The sequence below is a fragment of the Saccoglossus kowalevskii genome, chromosome 4 (assembly GCF_978046115.1).
Source record: "Saccoglossus kowalevskii chromosome 4, keSacKowa6.1, whole genome shotgun sequence".
In the NCBI taxonomy this organism is placed as follows: Eukaryota; Metazoa; Hemichordata; class Enteropneusta; family Harrimaniidae; genus Saccoglossus; species Saccoglossus kowalevskii.
In genome coordinates, this window is record NC_140644.1 from 2,194,096 (window position 1) to 2,219,574 (window position 25,479).

The 25,479-nt window shown below is 36.7% G+C and overlaps 2 protein-coding genes and 1 long non-coding RNA gene across 3 annotated transcripts; 1 reads left to right on the plus strand and 2 right to left on the minus strand.

Annotated features, from left to right (window-relative positions):
- Nucleotides 1-874: 874 nt before the first annotated feature.
- Nucleotides 875-14,237, minus strand: LOC100377843 (major facilitator superfamily domain-containing protein 8-like). Its single transcript, XM_085498447.1, has 10 exons — nucleotides 14,011-14,237; nucleotides 8,427-8,556; nucleotides 7,239-7,479; nucleotides 5,461-5,574; nucleotides 4,938-5,138; nucleotides 4,666-4,780; nucleotides 3,006-3,140; nucleotides 2,782-2,891; nucleotides 2,175-2,389; nucleotides 875-1,162 (listed from the first exon to the last, which is right to left on the minus strand). Exons 1-10 carry the CDS (start codon nucleotides 14,073-14,075, stop codon nucleotides 941-943), a joined length of 1,548 nt encoding a protein of 515 aa, XP_085354573.1. The 5' UTR covers nucleotides 14,076-14,237; the 3' UTR covers nucleotides 875-940.
- A 280-nt stretch (nucleotides 14,238-14,517) lies between these two features.
- LOC144360389 (uncharacterized) lies at nucleotides 14,518-22,890 on the plus strand. Its single transcript, XR_013422242.1, has 2 exons — nucleotides 14,518-14,596; nucleotides 22,339-22,890. It is a non-coding gene; the product is annotated as an uncharacterized LOC144360389 (long non-coding RNA).
- Nucleotides 22,891-23,835: 945 nt separating this feature from the next.
- On the minus strand, nucleotides 23,836-25,215 carry LOC146746178 (ankyrin repeat and SOCS box protein 16-like). Its single transcript, XM_085497633.1, has one exon. The coding sequence runs from the start codon at nucleotides 25,201-25,203 to the stop codon at nucleotides 23,908-23,910; it is 1,296 nt and encodes a 431-aa protein (XP_085353759.1). The 5' UTR covers nucleotides 25,204-25,215; the 3' UTR covers nucleotides 23,836-23,907.
- Nucleotides 25,216-25,479: the final 264 nt, after the last annotated feature.

Below are 25,479 nucleotides of genomic sequence, written 5' to 3' on the forward strand. Positions count from 1 at the left end.
AACCTGATTTTATTCATTAATAGAAATCGTAACAATAGATGACTGCAATCTGGAAAATAGCTTGGTACGATAAGTTTTGTAAAATGTCTCTGAGCGTCGACAGGTTCGCGTCATGTCATTATTCCGTGATAAATGAACCCAAGGCAAAAGTTGCATGTATATGAGATTATTTGTATTTGGTGTCCATCCAATTAACAATATAACTTATGATTTTTCAAACGCTGTTAATGATAAATAATTAAAGATGCAGTATGGGCAAATAATGCCGTATGATGAGTGATGCATGCTGATGAATATTATATTTGATAACACACAGCAAGTATTTTTTCGACGATTAAGGCTAAAGAATGTGACGTGTTTGTCATGAATTGTAAAATGAAAGCGGTGCGGTGAGCGCATTTTTTCATTATTGCGTTATTTTTGTAGATCACAGAAAACAAATCATGAGCGATCACTTTTGAATTGACACGCGCTGACCACAAATAAATAATTGGTTGGGGTCCTCATGAAAATAATAATATACATATGCGTCGATTATAATTGCACCCACCATTGAGTATTGCATGTTTTCTACTACCAAGCCAAACTCCGTTAATTCGGACTTCGCTTCCCCGTTGTATCTTGGCACATCCTGTTCAGCTATTGTGTTTTGAAGAACGCCCTCTTCGGAAAGTTAAAAAATCACACCGTTTGTTTTATTCCTATTGCCGTAAACTCTAATTGAACGCGGGTATCAAAGGCACGTCCAATCAGGCCTTTGTATTCTACACGGGTCAAGTATGCGTACTCCCGGTAGAATTACGCACGGTTTGTTTACATCAAGGTTGCGATTCGAACGATGTGCTAGTAAGAAACAACTAACTCATCAATATAATTGCGTTTAACCGTTGTTTTATTTAAAAAATGTTCTCTCAGTATCCATAGTAAATGGTATTTAAAATCAATTGACGGAAGTAACATTGACTAATTGTCGTGTACGATCTACGAATGGTATTAGTCGCCGATAAACAATGACCAAACCTATTAAAGTAAGTAAAAGAAAAACTGTCACACTTAGGAACGTCCACGTTGGTCCATATTTTGCATATAACTGACTAACTGTTACTGGACCCAGGGTTCGTGCCAAGCTTCCCGATGACGTTAGTAATCCCATATAGACTCCCTGTGAGATAACATAGAAAAAAACACGTGGTGTTAATACGTGACAGATTGTTAGATTACTATAACATCTCTCCAGTGTTCATTTTACCCATATGTCAAGTTGGGTAGACATATGTACAACAACGGACATTACAGCGTTCATGTTATATTGACGCGCTTCAAATGAAGTAATATACACGCATATATGAAATTGGTGGTGATTGCTTAATCAGCCACGACTTCATCCTATAACTTACATCTACCGCGATTTGCCTCGACACAGCTGTTTAATTCATACGTCAATGGTAGACCAATTTGTGCATAGAAAGAAAAGACGCAGAATGTATTTCGAAAATAGTATTTTTCAGAGCGAGATATGGTGTTGAGAACTCTTCACTTGATCAAAATTGACCACCATCAAATGTATATGGCATATTATTAAATGTGGAAATACCCCAAAATAGTTACGCGTTTGTTGAATCCTGCGCGATATGTTGACGCTGTTACGACACCATGGCCTTGGCAGTGAACGGAAAATGGTCTGTTGTTTAAGGTAAACAATTTCGAACTAATTAATACCAGTTGGCACTACAAATGGGCAATACCCATTTTTTCTATCCTAGGAAGGTAGAATGACACATATATACTATCGGAATGAATTCGGGGATAGACGAGTCAACCCCACATATCTACTGAATAAAAGTCGTATTCGGCAAATAGTCGTGATAATTAGTTTGTTCAAGTAGTTATGGTTATGTTTTGGTTGTGTTTGGTACATTAACGTATTTTCATACCTAAAAGTTGTTGCACATTTCTGAGTCTTGAGTCCACGAAAAAGTTTGCTTAGATTCAACTTTCGCAAAAATATTAATATTTATAAGCATTGACAAGAATACAAACACTAAGCGGAGGTATTATGGCGCAGTGTTAAATTAATTATGTGTGACGTCATATGAAATATGCAAGAGAGAAACAAAAACATTATTGAGTCACCTACTGTTAATCTCTGATTAAACCCGTCACCCACAACGCACCTGTGGAGATGGTCCTAATACTTTGGAGTAAATAGTAAAACTCATAACGGTTGATGCAGGATACCCGGATGCTAAAAAAAATGCTGACGTCAGATACTGTGGTAGGTATATCATATGAGTGTTGTCACACCACGTCACTGTCCATAAACAGCCGCGAGTGGGCGATGTTGCGTTATGAAGTATTGGCAAGGTGTCGTTTATGGTCGAGTTCAAAGCTGTGGAGACATGTAAATCACGCAGTGATCGATTAAAAAGTGATTGTGAATTAACCACGTAATTGTTTCTTGATGTTTTGAACTACTAGTATGTCTTTCAATTATGGATAGTACAAGAGACGGAGTTATGCAGAAAAACTCGCACGGTTCCCAATCTTTGACGCTTGACCCCAAGGTCAGATTTTATCATCTGTCGCAAAATAAACCTGGATAAATGTTTCTATATATTTTTTCAAAAAAATTAATCAACACCTGACGTCATTAAGGAAAAAAACAGAGAAATGATAGAAAAATGCACAAAAAAGTCCAAAATTGTGTACACAAATTTCGTTGGAAGAAATATGGTGTTGAATTGGTAAAGAATACATGACCACTTTGCTATAATTGCTTACTTGTGTACGGCCTAGGAGGATACACAGATGTCCAAGGCCATGGTATGTCTAATAGGAATCCAATGAACATAAGGAGAACACCACCGAATAGTATTTTACGCTCATCGAATCTACAGAGATTAAATAAACATGATATCATATTAGTTTCCATGTTACTGTGCTTTTATTTCTAACACAGTGATTAAACCTTCTTACTAACAGCGATAGTTTAAGCGCGGCATTACCTTTTAGCTAATGGTTTGAGTAACATAAACATCGCCATGGCAACAACACTGCCAACGCCCAGAATGAGTCCAGTGTAAAACACTGCATGCTGTGAATCCCAAGCGTACATGTCCATCGACAAGGGTGTACCAATTCTACGAAAATTCAAAAAGAGAACAGCGACTCATTTATTTCGAACCAACATATAAACAGCAAGATAGACACACAAAAGCCGTGCAGGTCATTGGAGAGTATAGCTAGAACACAGCAAGGATGTTAACCTTGCACGAAGTAACATGGTTACACTCACACGACGTGGATACATAGCCAACATGTTACATTACACTCACACGAAGTCAGAACATAGAGACATGTTACATTGCACTCACACAACGTCAGAACATAACCAACAAGTTGCATTACAATCACACAGAGTCAGGGCATAGCCAACATGTTACATTACAATTACACGAAGTCAGAACATACCCAACATGTCACGTTGCACTCACATGAAATCAGAACATAGCCAGCATATTACATTGCAATCACACGAAACAAGAACATAACCAACATGTTACACTACAATCACATGGAGTTGGAACACACTGTAAAACATGTTGAAAAAGCGACATAATATTTTAGCGAATTGTGGATAAATGACGTAATAGCGATATGTTGATTTAGCGAATCTGTCTTGTTTTTGTTGATTTCCTGTTTTCACAATACTTGTCTGTCGCCTGCCAAAACAAATGCGCAGTTATCACCTCCATAAAAACAAAGAAAAACTGTCAAGTGTAATAAGGAAGCGCTCCAGATTATTGCGTTTTCTGTGTTGTTTACAAAGTATGTGTGTGGAGAAAAAGACGTTGTTTGGCTGTTTGTAATTTACATTACATTACAATCACACGAAATCGGAACATATCCAACATGTTACATTACAGTTAAAAGAAATCAGAACATAGCCAACATGATACATTGCAATCACACGAAGTCAGAACATATCCAACATGTTACAAAACAATTACACGAAGTCAGAACATAGCCAACATATTACATTACAACGACGTCGGAATATAGCCAACATGTTACGTTGCATACACACGAAGTCAGAACACAGCCAACATGTTACATTACAGTTACACAAAGTCAGAACACAGCCAACATATTACATAACAGTTACACGAAGTCAGAACACAACCAACATGTTACGTTACACTCATACGAAGTCAGAACACAGCCAACATATTACATAACAGTTACACGAAGTCAGAACACAGCCAACCATGTTACGTTACACTCATACGAAGTCAGAACACAACCAACATATTACATAACAGTTACACGAAGTCAGAACACAGCCAACATGTTACGTTACACTCATACGAAGTCGTCAGAACACAGCCAACATATTACATAACAGTTACACGAAGTCAGAACACAGCCAACATGTTACGTTACATTCATACGAAGTAAGAATACAGTCAACATATTACATAACAGTTACACGAAGTCAGAACACAGCCAGCATGTTACATTACAGTTACACGAAGTCAGAACACAGCCAACATGTTACATAACATAGCCACCATGTTACATTACATTCACACGACGTCAAAACATAGCCAACATGTTACGTTATACTCACAAGAAATCAAAACATAGCTAAAATGTCACACTTACGTTTCATTGAGAGAAAAGACAAATAAAATTATAAAGAATATGATATTACAAAATAGTACTGCTGTTTTATCAATAAATCCTTGGACGATGACGGTGGCATTTAAATCGTCGTTCTCTAACAAAACAAAAATGGAGAAACACAATTATTATTATCGAAATAAATAGTTTTATTCGCACAGCCATATTCATGCATACCTTTTTTGCTAATTAATGCATTATGTTAACAATCCGTTAAAGGAAAGAAAAATCTATATTATGCAAATAACCATTACCTGTCGTGGAAGTGGTCGTCGTTTTGCTTTGGTCTATGTCGGGTACATGGTGATGCCGGAATAAACCCAACACCAATACCAGATTTACTAAACCCAGTGCGGCACTCAGTAGTGCTGGTATTGTGTACATGTTTACGCGTAATTTGATGGCATCCCAGTCAACTCCACGTTCACCTACGGGGGCGAACGCCGTCTGGACCACTGTAAAAAAGGTATATTTTACAACAGATGCATCGTAGTACACCAAGAAAGGTCAATGTAAGCATAATATTGGTCGCAGCGAGTCATTAAGTGTAGCTTGGTCAATATCAGAAACGTCGGAGTGACAGTGAAATCGGATTAAAATACTTTAAAAACACGTTATGCGTTATAACGTTTGGAACAAATGCCTGAGTGAATAAAAAACAGCACAAATGTATTTTACGTGCAGCTCTGGGAGAGAGAACAAATGTGTAATGTGGCTGAATTGCTTAATGAGCGCGAAGCTTACACCCCCGTCACCACGCTATGTGTTCTTATCTACCTGGACCAAGAATGAATCCAAGAGCTTGAGCAGCACTGAGATTGGCCATAGCGGGCGTCCTTTCTTTCAATGTGGTGGATCCTGATGAGTAGGATCTGACTACGGCAATGTTTCCTGCAACATAAAGTGCATGCGATGCATATTGAGGCGACGAATATACCAATAGTGAAATAATGCAAGTTTCGTTATTCTTACATATTTCATGTTACAAGGAAATATTGGTCAAAGTATGTCCGGGAAATGGTTCAGGGAAATAAAACCAACATCATGGCCACTATTCGACCATTTTGCATCAAATCATAATCACAAACTCATGAATATCAGAGTGTGTGATGTTCATACCAAGTTTGAATGATTTCGACAGAGACATGCCTGAGAAATTTAGTTTATGTTTTGTCGGACAAAGGTAATGGAAATTAACGTGTATACCATTGTGTTTTGTAATTGTATTTAGTTTCAACAAAATGGGTCAAAGCGTTGCAAGCAAGTCAAAGCAAGTTCGAATGAAATCAGCACTAGTATGCCTGAAAACAGATGATGTGCTCAATGTCGTGGTTTTATTTTTTTCAGAACCAAAAATCGGTCGCCAGTCGGTCAAAGGTCAGCTAAACGAAAAACAAATCGATGTGCATATGTATCCCATCTTTGTAACAACTTTGAACAAATTCGATTCAGGCATATATCTTCGTTCGGTTCGGATTTCGTCCGATAGGGAGAAAACGTCTTACAGTGTGCTTGTACATGTATACAAGTATTACAAATGAACATTATTTGAATGTTTTTAATGAAGAAATGTCTTTTATTGTGGTCTGTAGAAACCACTGTTAGTTTGTTTTTCAAAAAATTGGGGTGACTGACAGTGCATTAACAAATTTACTGTAATATGCGCATATGTCATAAACACAAGAGTAGCATTCGATTTTATTTTTGAAGAATTCAAATTAAAATGCTGACAATAAACCAATGGCAAACAGAACAATGTCAGTAACTATTACACTACTCCAGTAACTTGTACAATGCACCAATAGCTAGTACATTGAACCAGTAATTAGTTCACCTAGAATGGTAACTAGTACACTATACCAGTAACTAGTACACTACATCAGTAACTAGTACACTACGCCAATAACTGGTATGCTACACCAGTAACTAGTACACTATACCAGTAACTAGTTCACTTACAACGGTAACTTGTACGATACACCAATATCTGGTATACTACACCAGTAACTAGTACACTACACTAGTAACTAGTTCACTTACAACGGTAACTAGTATAATACACCAGCAATTAGTACACTACACAAGTGAATATTACACTACACTATTTATTAATACATTGCACGAGTATCCAAATGTATTGCACCAATAATGTGTACATTACATCAGCCCCATAACAAATACACTACACCAGTAACTAGTACACTACACTAGTAATTTATACACTGCACCGGTAACCAACGTGCTACAACAGTAACTAGTACCCTGCACCAGTAAACAGTACACTACACACAAGTAACTAGTACATTATACCAGTAACTAGTACATTACTCCAGTAACTAGTACATTACACCAGTAACTAGTACATTACGCTACTATCACACTACACTGGGTAAATGAATATTATATAAGAATATATGATATATTGAAGTCAAATTAAAGCAACCCTAATCCTAATTTTGGACTATTAATATTCCAATTTGCATTTACTTGGATTTTCCTTTAATGGATTAGATATTCATTGAAAGTGTGCAATACAGTATATATATATATATTACCTGCACTTACACCAACCCCAATTCTAGCAATCAACATAATGGTGCCACTGTTGCTTGCAAACGAACCAGCGAAGGCATAGAGTATATTAGCCGCTATGCCGACTACAAGAGATATCGACAATGGCACCTTGGTTGGCAAATAATTGCTACACAGTCCAAATATTGGAGATGCGACGAACTGTCCGAGACTGTAAGCGGCTACTAACCACCCTAAAAATGTAGTATCAGCATTCCTTTCTACCTGTGAAGTAAACAGAATATACCTTGGACACAGGAATAAAATAAATCTTAAAAAAGAAATCTGCTATACCAAACCTGATCTGTTTCTGTATCTGTGTGTTTTACTCCAATATCCTCTACTGCATTATCGATAATTCGGTAAACGTGAATGGATGACATGGTCATCAATAACGTACTTGAATATACTGAATGTAATCAGTAATTAATATACATCATTAATTAAACACAAGCTTATATCAAAAACTATAAAGAAGAGGGACAGGCAACTCGGTCTTTTCTTTGATGTAAAGTATCTTGGAAAAGAATTATTCTAATTAATTTTGACGTAACTGTCCTACTTCCTGTCTGAAATAAACTAAAATAAACCACAGTCCCTCTATATTGTGAATAAACTAGCGATAAATTGACGTTCGCTACTAAGTATCGGGCCAAAGCCACACGATTCTCGATATGCTCTATAGTTTTTGCTTATATCCAGGGGAAGCAGCAATTAGTAATTGGATGTAATGTCTGATTCAGTTGTCAGTGCCAAAAAATGGAATCGTTTCTCTCTTCTGTATGGTTGCGTGGATGCTTCGTCAAAATAATAAGTAATGCTAAGGGTGCGAGTCAGTGGTTCTCAAATTGGGAACACTGTAACTGTGAGGAAACACTGCAACTGTGAAATAATTAGACATGCAAAACAAGTTGTTGGCTTTCTGTGCAATATTAGTGGAATGTGTTGCAGCGTTGTGTTCTGATGTACGGTACTAGAGAGCAATACAATGCATCAACCCGGAGCGGCACGGGTGGGGCGGGATATGTGGCGTAAGTATATAAAAAATATAGTTATAACTATCTGTTATTATCCACTTGCAGTTACATGTATGATATACAATGTATCACTTCAAATAAACGTCAATTAACAGCTCGCAGTTGCCGTCGTGATCGGTCTGACGAGACACTTACCGACTTGAAGTATGGCCATATAGAAGTTACAACGAGTGAGAATCCAATACTGGCGACAAACATCGTCAGGTACATTATTCGTATTGACAACCATCGGCTCCGATATTCCCTCGTTGTCTCCGCGGACGAGCTACAAGATGTAAGATGTAAGATGGCAATTATTTTTTCTCTAAATTCTCGTTCATTTTTACAGCTTTCTTCATTGTACTTTTCAAGTCAACATCCTAATACAGTTATACAACTCAACCTATTGAGAATTGAGTGTTGACAAAACAACAACAACACTATAGATTGAAAATAAAGCAATTAAACATTTGGAAATTAAATTTTGAATAAAATCGTGTATTGCAATACGGCGTCCACACGTAATCCACACGTATGATTATGTATACCGCAACGTAGGGGGCGCTATTGCGACAGTATGATTCACTCGAACTGGGTTCAAAATTCAAAGCTGGAAAGGTCACATTTCCGGCAGTTGAGCTAAATAATAAAAAACAACGTTTGACAGATTACTAATGCTTTGAAGGGTGAACTGACTTTATGTGTTTAAAATATATTTTTATTGAGTGTGTATTTAAAAAAATTTCTAGGGAAATAGAATACGGTTCGTGTAAAACAGCGATCGGTATAACAATACCTTGTACGGGAAAATATCATCTATACAGATTCGAGACTCAAATGAGGAAGTGTGGGTTGGATTGAGTGAACGCAACATATTTCGCCCAAGACCTCGATATAGTTCTCATCCTGTATGGTAACATGAGGTTTGCTTGACAAGTCGGCGTCTTCTGGAGACCCGGATGCAACCGCGCTCCACTATTTTTTCCAGTGATTTATTCACGTACAACGTCGGTATATAGCATATAAGCTATGCGTTCAGTGTCCACATTTCGACGATGGCCGTTACAAATCTGACACAAATGAACCATGAAATGTTTTATTAAAAATAAAAAAAATCAGAAAAAAACGAACGATAGTTAGTTAGTCGTAACTTCAACGATCTCATCGTCATTACCAAACAAAGAGTCACGTAGTCGTATTCATTTGGAACAATACGTGATTGCATAATGAATCGATTGTTGGATTGAAGCTCAGACTAGTAATACATTGTATTACTAGTCTGAGATTGAAGTAAGCGATAACGAGTAAATCAGAACAAGTGACTTGCAAACGAAGCAGAATCAAGACACCACATGGGAACGTAAATTACGACCTTCTGCACATCAGACTCCTAAACTTAGTATCTGATTCGACCATGTCTTGCATGGAATCATACCCCGGCCCCCTACTCAGGATCCATAGGGGGCCGCATGCGCGTTCCCATTTTCTCGGAAAGAGGGTACTTTTTGACGATCTGTCTCGGGAACATTTTCCCCGAGAAAATCGTAGAAAAGGGGGTATTTTTTGCTTGTTTTCCCGAGATTCTCAAAATAGGGGGTGTATTTCAAAACACTTCCCGAGATATACAAAAAAGGGGGTTTAAAAGGAGTTCTAGACTGAAAAGTTCCCTAGATAGGGGGTGAAATTCATCGGAAAAGCCCGTGAAAGGGGGGGTTAAATTTTCTTCTTTTCCCTAGATAGGGGGGTCAAAAAAAATGAGGGAACAAGCATAGGCCCCCCTAAATATAGGGAGGGGGCGGGAATCATACCCGATAAGACTCCCTTGTCACTCAGGCTCAATAAGCCAAGTGAGTCAACGACGCCCGGCACTCCAAAAAGTACATACCGGTACCCCGCCATGGCACGGAGAAAATCACGACATGCCCGAGAAGCCTCGTATACATCCATTATCTGAGCATATACTAGTACCCGAAAAAAAAAAGAAGAAAAAACAGAACTGACTTCCGTTACGGATGAGGATCCAGAAAATACCGAGGCTTGCCGGTGATTTTTTTATAGAAATTTATGCAGCCTTAATATACCGAAAATATCCGATATATCGAGTGTTTTGCATGCAGCCAAGACTCAAGTCAAGAATATGAATATTAATATAATATGGTAATATGTAACAAACATTCATGCCAGGAATTATAATGAGGGAATTACTATTCAAATTGTTGATTACATGTACTTCGATTCCCCTGTTTTTTTTTCTTTTGCTAAAATGTGAATATTGTCAATGACAAATAAATGAAATAGGGTCATACGCAATGCATTGATGATATCACTCGATACATGCAGTAAAACAAATTACGTATGTCTGTTTCAATTCTTACAATGTAATTAATTCAATCAAACAACAAAGGGGCTATTCAGATGTTAACAATGGATGTTTTGATGTTGTCACGGCAAGTTTTCAAACGGTCGTTAGCTATCCACAACGTGACGCCGCTGTGAAGTAAGATATGGGTCTGGTACAAGTGAAGGCACTCCAATTCGACGTAAGTTATAAGTTTTGTAGTCACCACTAACACGGATACGAATCTGCTGCTGCGTAGACAAGTCAGATACCAGTACAATGGGATAGTGAATGGGACTAGGATACTAGTACATGGGCAGATAACTCATTGATTTGCTTTGACCATTTTCTGTGGGAATGGCCGGCATCACCTCCACATTATATGTAGCGACTCGTAGTTTCCAAAATATGCCCTATAATGGTTATCCGAGTTCATGATGGCAGATCGTATGAATTCTACGAAAGACTTGAAAAGTATAATTGGCATCGCGTGCAGAATACAGCGCATTGTTACCGAGTTGTTGACTGCAGTCCATTTATAGCTTCATAGAAAGTACAGTAAAGCGATGTAACGATTTTTCGAGTCCGAGAAAACAGCAAAATATTGCAGCCACGAATATTTTACCGCCAGGATCCTTAAAGCAGAAAGTCACGGTGACTGCTCGCCGATATATTCAAATTATCATGATAACGCACATATCTGTAGCGTCGAAAATGCTAACGGTTTACAGATTACAATATAGCGTACACTATCTACATCCGGGCTCTCATACAAGGATATGATTCAATACTGTACACATGTCATGATTTAATACCGACCACACTCTCTACATTATCTTCATTTATCTACATTACATACACCCATCTTTCTCGTCGTATAAAACACATTACTGTTGATATAGGAATCCGAAATTGAACAGTCGAATAACGAACATGTTTTGTTGCTTCACAGATACCAAAAACAATGAACATATGACGTCACCGTCCTCCAAACAATTGATGACTACTGTAACGAGATTGGATTTACGGACACGATTTGCTTACACATTTACATTTGATTGATTTATGGAACAACATGAGTTCGCAGGAGGAAGAATTCCGACCGGTGTGGATTACTGTGGTAGAAGCCAGCATTCTAATGCTAATAATAGTGGTTGGCCTCTCTGCCAATGTTCTACTTTTGGCTACCGTGTTACGCAATCGCCGTCTTCAAACAATAGCTAATATATTCATCGTTAATTTAAGCATAGCTGACACCTGTCTTCTGACGTCTTGTATCCTTACTTTGTCCTGCGTCGTCTGTAATCGGTGGATATTCGGAGAACTATTTTGTCAGATTTACGCTGGAATTATTCAACACTTTCTAGTGGCTGACACATACAGTCTTGTTGCTATAGCAGTCAGTCGATATTTCTTGATATGCAGAGAAGTTAAATTCCATTCGTTATATACATCAAGAAACGCTATTTTGATTTCCTTGTCACCATGGTTACTCGCGTTCATTATTAGTCTGCCGCCGGTTTTGGGTTGGGGGAAATTCGCGTACGAACCTAAACTGTACACATGCATGATAGACCGCACATCGAGCACTTCGTACGCTATATTTGCCGCCTGTGTGTTGTTTATAATTCCGATCACCGTTATCTCGTTTTGCTACTATAGGATTTTCAAAACTGTCAGGGCAAGCACTCGGGCCATTGCGCCAAGTATACTTAACTCTTCGCACGTCTGCGAAGCTCGTCAAAAGAACGATATAACTCTAACAAAGAACATTTTTCTGATAATCTGCATCTTTTTCGTCGTTACTTTGCCATTCTCATTGGTGTTAGCAATCGATGTACAAAACACGTTTCCAAGGCATGCCCATCTTATCCCAAGTAATCTAATGCTGTCAAACAGCGCCATCAACCCATTTTTGTTCGGTAGACAATTCCGCGAAGCTTACATGGACAGCTTAATGGTGCTGCGTGGAAAGATTTCTCTCATTTTTGAGGGTTGCTCATATAGCAAAAATGGCACAATTGTAAGAATAAGCACGTTGTCTGCAAACGAGTCTACACTACGAGTAAGCACAACAAAAATGGTGTAACGTCGGTCACTCAGCAAGCGTAAAAATTATACTTCAAAAACACACAGTCATTTTCAAGGACAATTTTGTACGCACTACTGTTACCTATTGGTGGAAAGAACGCGCCAAATGTCCAGTGTGTAGTAAGACTTTCTCAGAGTTTCCTCACCCATAACTCCAATTCTAACGCTGTCCCTTTAGTTACTCCTCATTCATTTTTTGGGCGATTAGTTACAATCTTAGGATGACACATTCAGTACTATTTTTGAATCGTTGTTGTGATGTCCGCAGTCCACACCTGACTATAGTACATTTGGCTGCACGTTTTATTCGAGCACGTGCTAAGACCGCGTCTGTTTAACCATTAGGCCAGACTTTTTTTTATTCCTTGTTTCTCTAGTTTTTATAAGTCAGTTTTTTTGAGGAGGGTGGGAAAAAATAAAATTAATTCATTTTTTCCATTAGATTTGTGTGATTCTCAAAGAATTGTGAGTGAGATCATTGATCGGAGAAAAGAAATGAAATAAAATTTTATTCCATGTATAACCTGGTTGGCAATGTCGCAAATTGTGGCACATTTTGCAGCATTAATGAAGGATTTCTCGGTTTTTGACGACAGAGTTTCATGGCCTAATAGTCTCAAGCAGCACGAAAAGAGATTCCATGTCAACCAATGCACATAAAGTATAGATCTAAGCGAGACTTTGGTACTTTGATCATGATACTCCCATAAAAATGCAACTTGGATTTGTTATGCGGCGGGCGGAAAAATATGAAGATAAAAACATTTTTTTAGTAATTGTTTGCACTTACAAGTTGGCGGGTGCGAGAAATTACGCTGAAATAAACTTTGATTTTTATTTCTATTTCGGTTCCTGTTCATTCGGCGGGTTCGCGAAACAAGGAATAATAACAGTCTGGCCTTACACCAAATTGTAGGGTCTATGATTCAAGACTAATATTAGTTAAATTTTTTGTATTTTATTTATTTCAAAGATAATGAGAATTACATTTTATGAAATTGTTATGGTATATATTGATTAAAATGGCATAGTTTGAGAACTGGATTCCTTAACTTTACTCTAGCGTTTCACTAACTATTCACCCTACTTTCGGTGAGTAACCTTGCCCTAGCACATTTCAGACCCGTATCTTATCTGTGGAGCTGTATCCATGATGACCTTTGCACTGAACTCAGAATCACACAGGTTGGCTGTATCATACATTGTTATACATGTATTAATAACATGCGTACACGGACGTCAACAGAAAACAACTGAATATAAGCAGTACCTTGCGTAAAATTAAAAAAACGGAGAAGCATAAGCACATACCTGTCACGTCGAGAATTACCCAGCAACAAAGTGTCTTCAGTAGCGTTATTTTCTCCCATGGCCATGGTTCGATTCAATTTGCCCAATGATGACGGTAAAAATATATCATGTATCGCAAACTCGATTCGCAGAAATGACAACTCGGGCGATATCTCGTAAAAATTATTTAGAATAAATTATTATATAGATATAAAAGTCCTGATTGACAACTGATTTGAAGTGGTGCCACTGGTGGTCCAAGCAATGGGTTCCAATTAGAGGAATCATCGTACTATCTAGTAATAGTAGTAACACGGGTTATTTGATCATATTTATTTAGAAAGAGCGCCCTCGTGCGTTGCCCTACATAAGGTATAATACAAGTTTGTTCTCAAACGTTATCCCCAAAAGTATCTTAATTTGATCCTGCTTTAAATATGTACATTAATCACAGTGAATGTTACAGTTGAATGTTTTTTTATCCGAATGGTTTTGACGCAGCCGCACTACAAATTCTCACTACCTAGGGGAGTTCCTGTTATGCAACAACATGGCCGACTCTGACGTTGATGAGTGCGATGGAGCTGGAACTAAAACGAAATTTCAGGTATAGGTGCAAAGTGAATGTTTACCTTCGTGTTCACATGAACATAGTAAAATTATGTATTCCAACAAACTGGTTACAACTCCGGTGACCCGGAAGTTGAGCAAGACAACTAAATTTGATTTCATTAATATTTACAACAACCGGCGAACCGTTCTGAGGCAAAACAAGCTCTGAGTACAGTCCTGTAGGTTGGCCTCCTTCCGCTGATCATTCGGCCCCCACAGTCCTGAGAAGTCGCATAGACAGAGGATTCGACACTATTGTGGAGAAATGTATCGGGCGATTTAAGAGGCATTCAGCTTTGCAGTTAAAAATGAAGCAGGTCGATGGGTCCAACTATTCTATGCGCAGAGCTCCAGAAGGAGTACCTACACTTTATGCAAATTTTTTTAAAATTATGCTAATTTATTCATGACGTAGCAGTTTCTGTGCTCATGAATATTCATTAATTTGTGGGTCAATACATTTTAAAAGGGGCGATATATTATTTTTGGGGGAAGAGTTAGAAAGGGGGATTAGCAATCCTTAGGGGTCAATACAAAATAAGGGACCCATTTGGAGAGCAGCCATGCTCCTCGTGTCTGTTGTTGCACGTGACCTACAGCTGTCAACTGTGTTCGTTCTTCGAGGACTTCGACTGGCTTCCATGTGGGGTAGTATTCTTGTGTTCTGTTTGACTTGAGTTTTTGAATCCGCTGTTTATGTTTTTAACGTCTTTCATGTCTTTTGTAGGAGTGTCCAATCCGTGATTCGAACTTGCGATCTTTGAGTTCCCAGCGCACTGTCTTGTCCTCTGTACCACGAGTGTCTTCACACAGGAGTTAGGATTTAAGTCCTATTCATAGGAGCACTGTCTTCACTAGCATTCAAAAATCTAAACATACTGGATTCGAACCAGCGATCGCTCACATTGCTGACATAGTACAAATCAACTGAGCTATGTGGGTAGTCATGCAAATTAAATAATTTGTTGTCATATTTAGCTTTATTGCCAAATGGCGTTTGCGAGAAAAAGATGGGCAGGCAAGGGAATTGAACCCAGGTCCTCCTGATCACTATGCAGAGAACTGACCCACAAGACCACATTCGATTGACTGAATGTGTTTGCATTTGATAAGACTATATAGTGTGTATATATATAGAAATACAACATATTTCTATTATTGAGTTACAATTGTCCAAAAAATTGCCAATTTTGTGTTTTTACTTGTGTAAACTATATGCATGCCATAACCCGTTAGTGTACATCTTGCCAATTGGGTGTTTGCCATTTGCGTTGCCCATACCTGACCCGACCCTAACCCTAATGTCAAGACACATTCCTGTTAATAATTCCGTTGCCCATACCTGACCCGACCCTAACCCTAATGCCAAGACACATTTTTGTTTATAATTGCTCAATAATGATACTCTGTTGTGCACTGTCTGCGGGTAAGGTGCATTGATGTCAACTGATTAAACAAGTCGCATTTAAGTAATTTCCACTATTAACAAGTGGTTAAATTGTGACAATAAATGTGTGGACAAATATTTGAGATTAATTTTGGTGTAGACAACTCTCGTTTAATTATTTTACACCATTACAAGTTGTTAAATTGAGAGAATAAATGTCTCAACAAATATTAAATACTTAGTTTGATGTAAACAACTCACGTTTGATTAATTCCCACAATTACAGGTTGTTAAATTGAAAGAATAAATGTGCGGACAAATATTTTAGACTTATTTTTGTGTAGACATCTCTCGTTTGATTAATTCCCACAATTACATGTTGTTAAATTGAGAAAATAAATGTGCGGACAAATATTTTAGACTTATTTTGGTGTAGACAGCTCTCGTTTAATTATTTTACACCATTCCAAGTTGTTAAATTGAGAGAATAAATGTATGGACAAATATTTTAGACTTATTTTGGTGTAGACAGCTCTCGTTTGATTAATTCCCACAATTACAAGTTGTTAAATTGAGAGAATAAATGTGCGGACAAATATTTTAGACTTATTTTGGTGTAGACAGCTCTCGTTTAATTATTTTACACCATTACAAGTTGTTAAATTGAGAGAATAAATGTGCGGACAAATATTTTAGACTTATTTTGGTGTAGACAACTCTCGTTTAATTATTTTACACCATTACAAGTTGTTAAATTGAGAGAATAAATGTATGGACAAATATTTTAGACTTATTTTGGTGAAGACAGCTCTCGTTTAATTATTTTACACCATTACAAGTTGTTAAATTGAGAGAATAAATATGCGGACAAATATTTTAGACTTATTTTGGTGTAGACAGCTCTCGTTTAATTATTTTACACCATTACAAGTTGTTAAATTGAGAGAATAAATGTGCGGACAAATATTTTAGACTTATTTTGGTGTAGACAACTCTCGTTTAATTATTTTACACCATTACAAGTTGTTAAATTGAGAGAATAAATGTATGGACAAGTATTTGAAACTTATTTTGGTGTAGACAACTCTCATTTGATTAATTCCAACAATTACAAGTTCTTAAATTGACAGAATGAATGTATGGACAAATATTGACCATTATATTTGTGAGTAAATACCTGTTGTTTAATTAATTTCCACCTCTACAAGGTTGAGAGAATAAATGTGTCGACAAGTATTTGATACTTATTTAGGTGTAAGAACTCGTGTTGCAAGTTGTTAAAATAATGAAATAAATATACTGGTATCATTGGATATTTGATTTAATTGTAAAACTTTCTAACAAAATGTTAACTGCTGGCTTCGAACCCTCAATCAACAATTCCGCAGACACAGTATAAATTCAACAACACCACAGAAGATATTCGTCTGTTGCCTGAATTGTTTTCGTAATATAGGGAACGCCATCGACACTTTAACAAAACTTACCTTGACTTGGGTCTTGTTTATCTCTTGTCACAATCTGGAAACTGTTGAACAAATTGCGCGTCGTCCATTTTAAGACGTTAGTTATTTTATTATTTATTCATTCAGTTTTGTATGGTGGAGTTTTGTGAGGTTTATTATTTTTTTGCGACGTTCTTTGTTTACTTGTTTACGGTTTGAGAGATTTCAGTTTACTTGATTTACGTTTTTACGGTAGCTCTGAGCGGGACTCGAACCCACTGTCTTTTCAAGCTAATTTTGTTTTATTTTGATGGCACGCTTGTGTACCACGCCACGACGTTGGTCGTTAAGTGGTGTTCATTTTTCTAACTACTCCAGTGTTCCGATGAGTTGGAAAACGGAAAATCCAAAACGATTGCTGGTTTCTGATTGCTTCGGTTCTGGTGAGTGTGTATCTAGTGTGATTCGAACCCATGTCGTTTGTATTGGGCGTTTTTTTATTTCCCATGTTAGCTACGCCGTAATATGCAACCACTTCCCCGTTTTATTGTGATTTTGAGTGTTTAATGATGTCTTCCTCACGCGTCACGCCATGACCCAGTTTCAACCACACGGCCATTTTGCAACACAGTTCGTGACCCTCGGCGTCACCCGACTGACTATATGAGCGTTCTCTTCAACTGTTAAGCTAGTAGGATTTATTACCGTTATTATCATTATATTGTCACGTGATTTGTTTTACCTTATGTGTAATGTCTTAAGTATCTTTATTGTAATTTGTATATACCAATTCGTATATACCGAGGAAACGACCCCGATTGAAGGTCATGTATTTTATGACGTCACCAATTCGTGTGTAGGTACTGCTTCTAGATCTGTGCCATTCTAAATACCCTAACTGGAAGCGAAATTACATAAGAGTTCCCACTAGGGTCGATCAAATCGACATTTTCCAACGTCAACCGGAAATATACGCCGCCATCTTGTTCTTGACGTATTTATTAACAAAACGTTGTTTCGTTGCGTAAAACTAGCTTTCGCCAACGTTCCAGTAATGTAGGTTCATTTTTCGACCACAAAAAAAAGTATTTGTCATCGCTAGATTGATCGAGAGATGTTTTAGCTGGTTACAATCATGAAAACTGCAGAACGGTTCTCCGCCATAAATTTGTAGGCGGGTATCGAATCCTCTGTCTATGCGACTTCTCAGGACTGTGGGGGCCGAAGGATCAGCGGAAGAAGGCCAACCTACAGGACTGTACTCAGGACTAAGGCTAAACAACAACATACTACAGTAATTTATGTTCACACAAATGTTCGGACCCAGTTTTACAAGTTTTCGGAATAATAAAGTCGCGTATTTACATACGTGGAGGGCCCAGAATCTACTTAATACTGATAGTACATCAAACTCTGAGATTGTGAATGAACTGGAGAATAGTGAAAAGAGTGCAAGTAGCAACTTCATTTAGACAGACCAATCTTAAAAAGTGAAATTACAAAAGCCATTAGACTTCCTAAAAGTAACAAGGCTTCGGCAGAAGATAGAATTTGCAATAAATTGTTAAAATACGGTGAACATCACTTATTATATGCAATACATAAACTCTTTAATATTGTTTATAGGTCAAATAACTATCCACATTCTTGGTCTGTTGGTACCATGTAATCCAAAAATTGGGTCCAAAAATAACACAGTCAACTGCAGGGAAATTGCCATCTCTAGCTGTCTTGGCAAGTTATTCAATAGCATCCTGAATATTAGGTTGACATCTTTTTTAGATTCAACTAGTAGCTTCGCGATAATTGGCTTTTGCGGTAAGTGGGTTTCGTATCGGCTGGCTTTCATGGGGATTAGGGCTTTGTTGCAGTAACTGGTCCTTTCATTGTCGTTGAGAATTAAAGTTTTATGTTTTTTTAACAACTGGCGCTATTCTGGGAATACCATGCTTAGAAGCTATTAATTTACCCTTATGATTTTTGCAGTTGCTCTGGTCCAAAATAAGACTCGTGCTCTGATAATGCCCCTAGTTTCTAAGATCAATAAACATTTGACCATTTATAATAGACTTTGCATCATGTATTTTTTTTTATAAAAGTTGCTTATTGACATACTGTAATTAATGATCTTATTGACATTGCAAAGAACAGTTGAACATTGTTTAATAAAATTAATAATCCCCCATAACAATTTTCAAATATAGATAAATTATAGTACGAAACAAATGTATAACTCAGTCTCAACAATGAAATAAAGAAATGTATATATATTTACATTATTACTAATGCATTGCAATACAACTAATTAAAATTGAAAGAAATTGCAATATATAATATTCTGACACTAACACTTCTCAAGGGCGGATTTCGTGGTCAGTGTTATTTATAAAATTATTTGTTCACAATTTTATAAACTGGCTTGGCAATTCCCAATCCAATTAGATATAATGTGTGCATATTTTAATAAATAAAAATACACTAACAAAAATAAAATATTAATTATTTCACAATTTATTTTATAACCTAGACAAAAAAAATCAATATTTTTCCATGCATTTTCTCTGTCTGTGTAACTTCATGCAGAAATTCTAATAAAGTTCACAACTGGAGATTTAGCAATTTTAGGGATTGTCAACGGATTATAAGATGGTTATGTGAATTTTGTTCATTAATGAAATACTGTGTTGATGACTCTATCTTCAGGGCCTAACTGATTAAGACCCATGCTCTGATAATGTCCCTAGATTCTAAGACAAATAAACATTGAATGGGCTTTGCATCATGTATTTTTTATACTGCTTAGTGACATTTCCCAGTACTGGAATTATTTGTAAGCATAAGATTGTATTATGAATTTCGTTCATTAATGGAATAATGTGTCATGAATTAATGATACTTGGAAACAGTGTGATTTTTAGTGCCGTATGTATATAGGGTATTTATATTGAGTTTCTGCTCTTTAAAAGGGGTATAATTTCACAATTTCACAAAAATAAGTACATGTTTAGAAGCTTTTTTGAAAATCTATACTTCAGCATGGGTACCAGGTCTGACTTGGAGTAACAGCGATATGATTTTACATTGCCTGGAAATGAACACTAAATACAGCTATCCCGGCCAGCAATCGAATCATCAATCTTCATGATTAATGCAACTGGTATTTCCATCTATTTGCTTAGTGGTCTGAAAGTGAATGTTGTCAAGTTTGAGGGTGTGTTTTTATGTACAGTGTCTTGAACATTCAATAATGCATTGAACAGAAGGTCCATGAGTACAGGAGATGTTTCAGTAACTTAAGAATTGTTATGCATATCAAAATTCTTTATTGGAACAGAACATGTTATATATTTACCAAACTACAACGTTGCCATATTTCTAAGCATACAGCGAATTGGAAACAAATGAAATAGCCGATCCTTTGCCTTTTGAGTGAAAAAACATTGAGACCAAAATAAGTATAGGTTAAATTTTAGAGGCGTCTGGGGAACCAAAATTTGGGACGTTAATCACCCCGGCGACGAAAAATCAGTGATACCTGTACTAACCACAGTCCTTTTAATAACCAAGGTGTGAGAGACTATTTACCTCAATGATAGCTATGGTAATTGCGACCCAATCCGAAAAACACATTGACCAGTGAGGACCAAAACACATTGACCAGTGAGGACCAAAACACATTGACCAGTGAGGACCAAAATGACACAAAACATTGTAAATTATGATGGAGGACATGGATTCATTCTTATTACTCCCGGGAACAATTCTTTATGGTGTTATGGTATTCACTCTGGCGTGAGAAAACGGAAAAGTCAAAGATAATTAAAAATGGCGACAACGGTCAAAAGACCGTTATGCTAATTAGCTTTTTCAACGACTACGTTTTTCTCAGCGATAGCTACATGAATTTGAACCAAAACGTTATCGACAAGACTTAGAGGATGATTGTTATCATTATGAACCACCAAGCTCAATTTTGGTGCAACTATGAAGTGCAATTTTCAATTTGGCTAAAATAAAACAATTGTTGGACAGAATAAAGACATTTATACTGCTAATAATCCTGCTAAACAAGATAATAGTAATATGCCCTCCAAGAAATGTCAATTACACAAATGTAGTATACTGATGATTATTTTTACATTATGTAGTATAGATTACAAAAGTGACAATAACAGTCTGTTTTTCCCTGCTAAATCTGGCTAGCCAGATTTTTCTTATATATATATATATCACTGTACTATTATGTAGGAACTTTTATACAATTCCTGTTTATTATTTCATAAGGGACATTGAGATTAATACAGTACATGTACCGTAGTATTATCTGAGGAACATTAATATTATTTTTTTTTATATAATTATGATGACTTCATTGTTCTTGTCCATTTTTTGTCAGAATTGTTCTCACCTAAATTGTAGCCAGTATTTGCTAAGCAAAATATTTAGATAAATTATTGCATTGTTATAGGACTTTCATCCTCACTTTTCCATGTAAAGAATGGATTGTGTATTGTTAGTTTGTTTTCATTAATCCATTTGTTTTTTTAATCTACATTCCCAATGGTTAAATTTTCTAATACATGTTATTTGTTTTTTTGAAAACCGGGAATTCACTAGAACATGATTTTTAGCTTTCATTATTGAGTCGCTGCTGGATCACTCTGAATATATCCATCATGTTGTATCACAGAATATTTATACTTTAATCCCTACTTTTTTTAATTGTCCCACAGCTTTGCTAATATTGTTCATATGTTATGCAAGAAATCACTTCCAACATGGCTATTCACACCTGGGTATGGCTTGCACACTATCCACCAGAAAACCATGGCCCACCCTCTAAGTAAGACTATGACCCCATCCCACATCAAGAAAATACTCAATATTACTATGATACCATTACAGATTATTGCTGAGAGGGCAGCCACTCCAGACTTCTTAATGGGAGTCATAGCAGGAGCAGTTCTGCCCAGAAAATTTGCTGCTGGACTATTAGTTGGACTTATTGCTGGAGTGTATGTTCAACAAACCTATGTTCTACCAGATGTTGAGGAAACAACTAAAGAATTAGTAAAACAAGTTCACGAACGAGTTCCGAAGAAGTCGTAATTGAACCATAATGGAATTAAATATTTGTTTAAACCCATAACATTACAGTTCATTTTTACAAACAAAAATAAGTTCAAATATATCACGAAAACAGTGTAATGCAGCCATATAAATATGTCAATGAATTATAGATATTGACAATGATGTATGTGTTTATAAAACACGGAAATGTGGACTGATTTATTGAGTTACTTAAGAACATTTCTTCGAGTCTGCTCCACTAATACAAAACTTCTTATTGATGATGGTTGGAGCAAGTTCAAGTGGGTCCCATATACAGGGCATGTAAAAACATTGTTTGTAATTTGGGGTATATTATAGAATTAACTAAATAAAATTATAATTTTTCATGTGTTCTTAATCATTTCTCAGACATACCTTCATGAATTACTAGTATATGCAATTTGCTCTGGAATAAATTAGACTGCAAATCACAGATGTACAATCAAATTTATTTTTAAGTATTATAAAATTTAATCAAATTTCACATTGTACATCTCCAATAGCAGATACATGTAAATATTAGTTTCCAAGCTTCTTGTTTGAAAGGCTAAATTTTAAATTAAATTTTAATACGCCTACAGTACTTCTAAGAGTTCTTCCTAAGCTTTAGACCAAAGACTTGTTTTGAAAAGAGAACTACTTTTGCAAGCAAATTATAGTATCCATAGAAATTAGCTGAAACACAATACCAAATTTTGAGAGGAAAATTGACTGAAAGTGGGATTGTCAGTTTCCAGTTCAAGATTGCATGAAGATTATATTATTTTATGGCTCAAATTGAAACAAACTGGTGGTAATCACTCACTTCTGATGTTAACATTGGAGAATACATTGTGGGGGGGTTATATACTTTTTGAATGTATGTTTCAAAAGTTCAAAAAGTGAGACGACTGAGTGTTGAAAATGTAACAATTGCTGAAAATACATTCTGAATACAAAGCATGCTATTTTGATTTTGTTTGTGTTCTATTTATTTCATGCAAATGCCTCACATGCTGCATGGCATTTTTTGCACCAATTTACTGATTGTTTAGAATGACTGAATTTTGGCAAGCTTGTGTGTATTGAAATTTCTATTCAGTGCATCCAAAAAATTGAAATTTAAAAAAAAATCTAGTGAATTGGAGCAAAAATCATGGAGGAACATGGCATCAAGACGTGTGTGAAATGATATACCGGTATTTGTAATCGGTATTTCAGCAACAGTTCCAATTTCCCGGACAGAAAATATGCATGTGATAAATGTATAATCCCATGATATTTTCTCATAGGTTAATGTTAGTAGCATCAATTCTCATTCGTGGCTCAGTGCGATACAAAATCAAAAAGAAAAAATATTGTGGGGTTAATACAAGTTCTCCGTTACTTGTATAAAATGTATTGCTTCAGTGAATGTGGTATTGGCAGAAATTCAACATCAGTGGCAACTCTCATTTCTAAGGCATTGCGTATGCATACTCTAGTTTTTTGTTTTAGCGACCTTGGCATTGATGTCATCTCTTTTAATTTGTCCTTTATGCTTGAATGAATGGCTTGACGTGGCGTAGAGCCTTTGCTGTCGTAGAAGTTGACGGAATCAGAAGCCTCTAGGAGCAGATGTAGACTCTGAGGCAAAGTTTCCAACTTTCTCAAGTTGTTAATGATACTGAATGGGTCATTTTGATCATTGCAGAGATTGAAGTGTGCCCCATGGTTAAGGAGAATAAGTATCTTTTCTCTCAGATTAGCGTCATTGGTATCTGCCTTGTCAATGGGGGCCCGACCATACTTCCACAACAAGCCATGTATGGGTACTTCCATTTTCTCATTCACAGCATTTGGATCTGCTCCATGCTGAAGCAACAGACGAATCAAATCTGAGTCATTACTACAAATACAGGCACGGTGGAGTGGTTGATGACCGTCAAAGTTTTTCACTTGAACATTAGCTCCCTTTTCTAGCAGTTGCTGTACGATTTCTCTACAGCTTTGTTGAGCTGCAACATGCAGGGCAGTATTGCCTCTAGCATCACATTTATTGGGATCTGCGCCGTGCTCCAATAGTAGTTTTGTAAGTTCAGGTTCACTGTTCATTACAGCATATCGCAATGGTGTAATTTTACCACGAAGTCCTCTGGTCTCGGGGCTTTCATAATCAACCTTTGCCCCATAATCTAGCAGCATTTTAGCAAAGGGAAAATTCCCCCCCTGGCATGCCCAATGCAGTGGCGTTAGACTTTTAGTGTCAAGGACTTCTGTTTTGGCACCAAACTTTAGTAGCAGCTCTAAGCTTTCGGTGCTGTCTTTTTTAACACAGTTTATCTCATGAAAAACTCTATTGAACATAGAATATCTTTTATTCGGATTTGCTCCATGCTGCAACAGTATCTTGATGCATTGCACGTTACAGTCTCTTACTGCTAAATGCAAAGCTGGAAAACCATTGGCATTTTCAGTACCCACGACAGAGCCATGTTCTATCAATGTAGATACCATTTCCGGATTGTTTTTTGTAACAGCATAATGCAGTGCTATATTACCTGCACGGTCTTGTAGGTTTGCATCTATGCCATGTTTAAGTAAAATCTGGACATATATTAGGTTATTTCGCATAGCTGCAAAGTGTAGTGCAGTGCGTTCTTTGTCGTCACAACCATTGATATCTTCCACTACCTCCATCACTAAAGCCTCGAACATTTCTCCAGTTAAAGTTTTATCATGAAGGAAGACGGACAGTAAATCATCACTTGTAAGATTCATCCTAGAAAGTTATATATCCAGAACACCAATCTGTGAATGAAAACAAATGAAAATTTGCAGCTAATTCCATGTGGTAGTTTGAATTTCAATTAAATAAAAGGACTATGCGCTATATTCTTTGCTCATTTTGTTAATATTTATAGTCCCCATTCAGACAAGGTCTGAAAACGAAGACTTTTAGATTGACCTTTGTGT

Bases quoted from the DNA above. Each gene is read 5' to 3' on its own strand.
- LOC146746178 (XM_085497633.1), bottom strand. From the start codon at position 25,203: ATGGAGGTAGTGGAAGATATCAATGGTTGTGACGACAAAGAACGCACT.
- LOC100377843 (XM_085498447.1), bottom strand. From the start codon at position 14,075: ATGGCCATGGGAGAAAATAACGCTACTGAAGACACTTTGTTGCTGGGT. The intron at 7,480-8,426 runs GTAAGTGTCTCG...TTTACTTCACAG, and splicing joins TATGGCCATACTTCAAGTCG to GTAGAAAGGAATGCTGATAC. The intron at 2,892-3,005 runs GTAATGCCGCGC...TAATCTCTGTAG, and splicing joins CTCAAACCATTAGCTAAAAG to ATTCGATGAGCGTAAAATAC.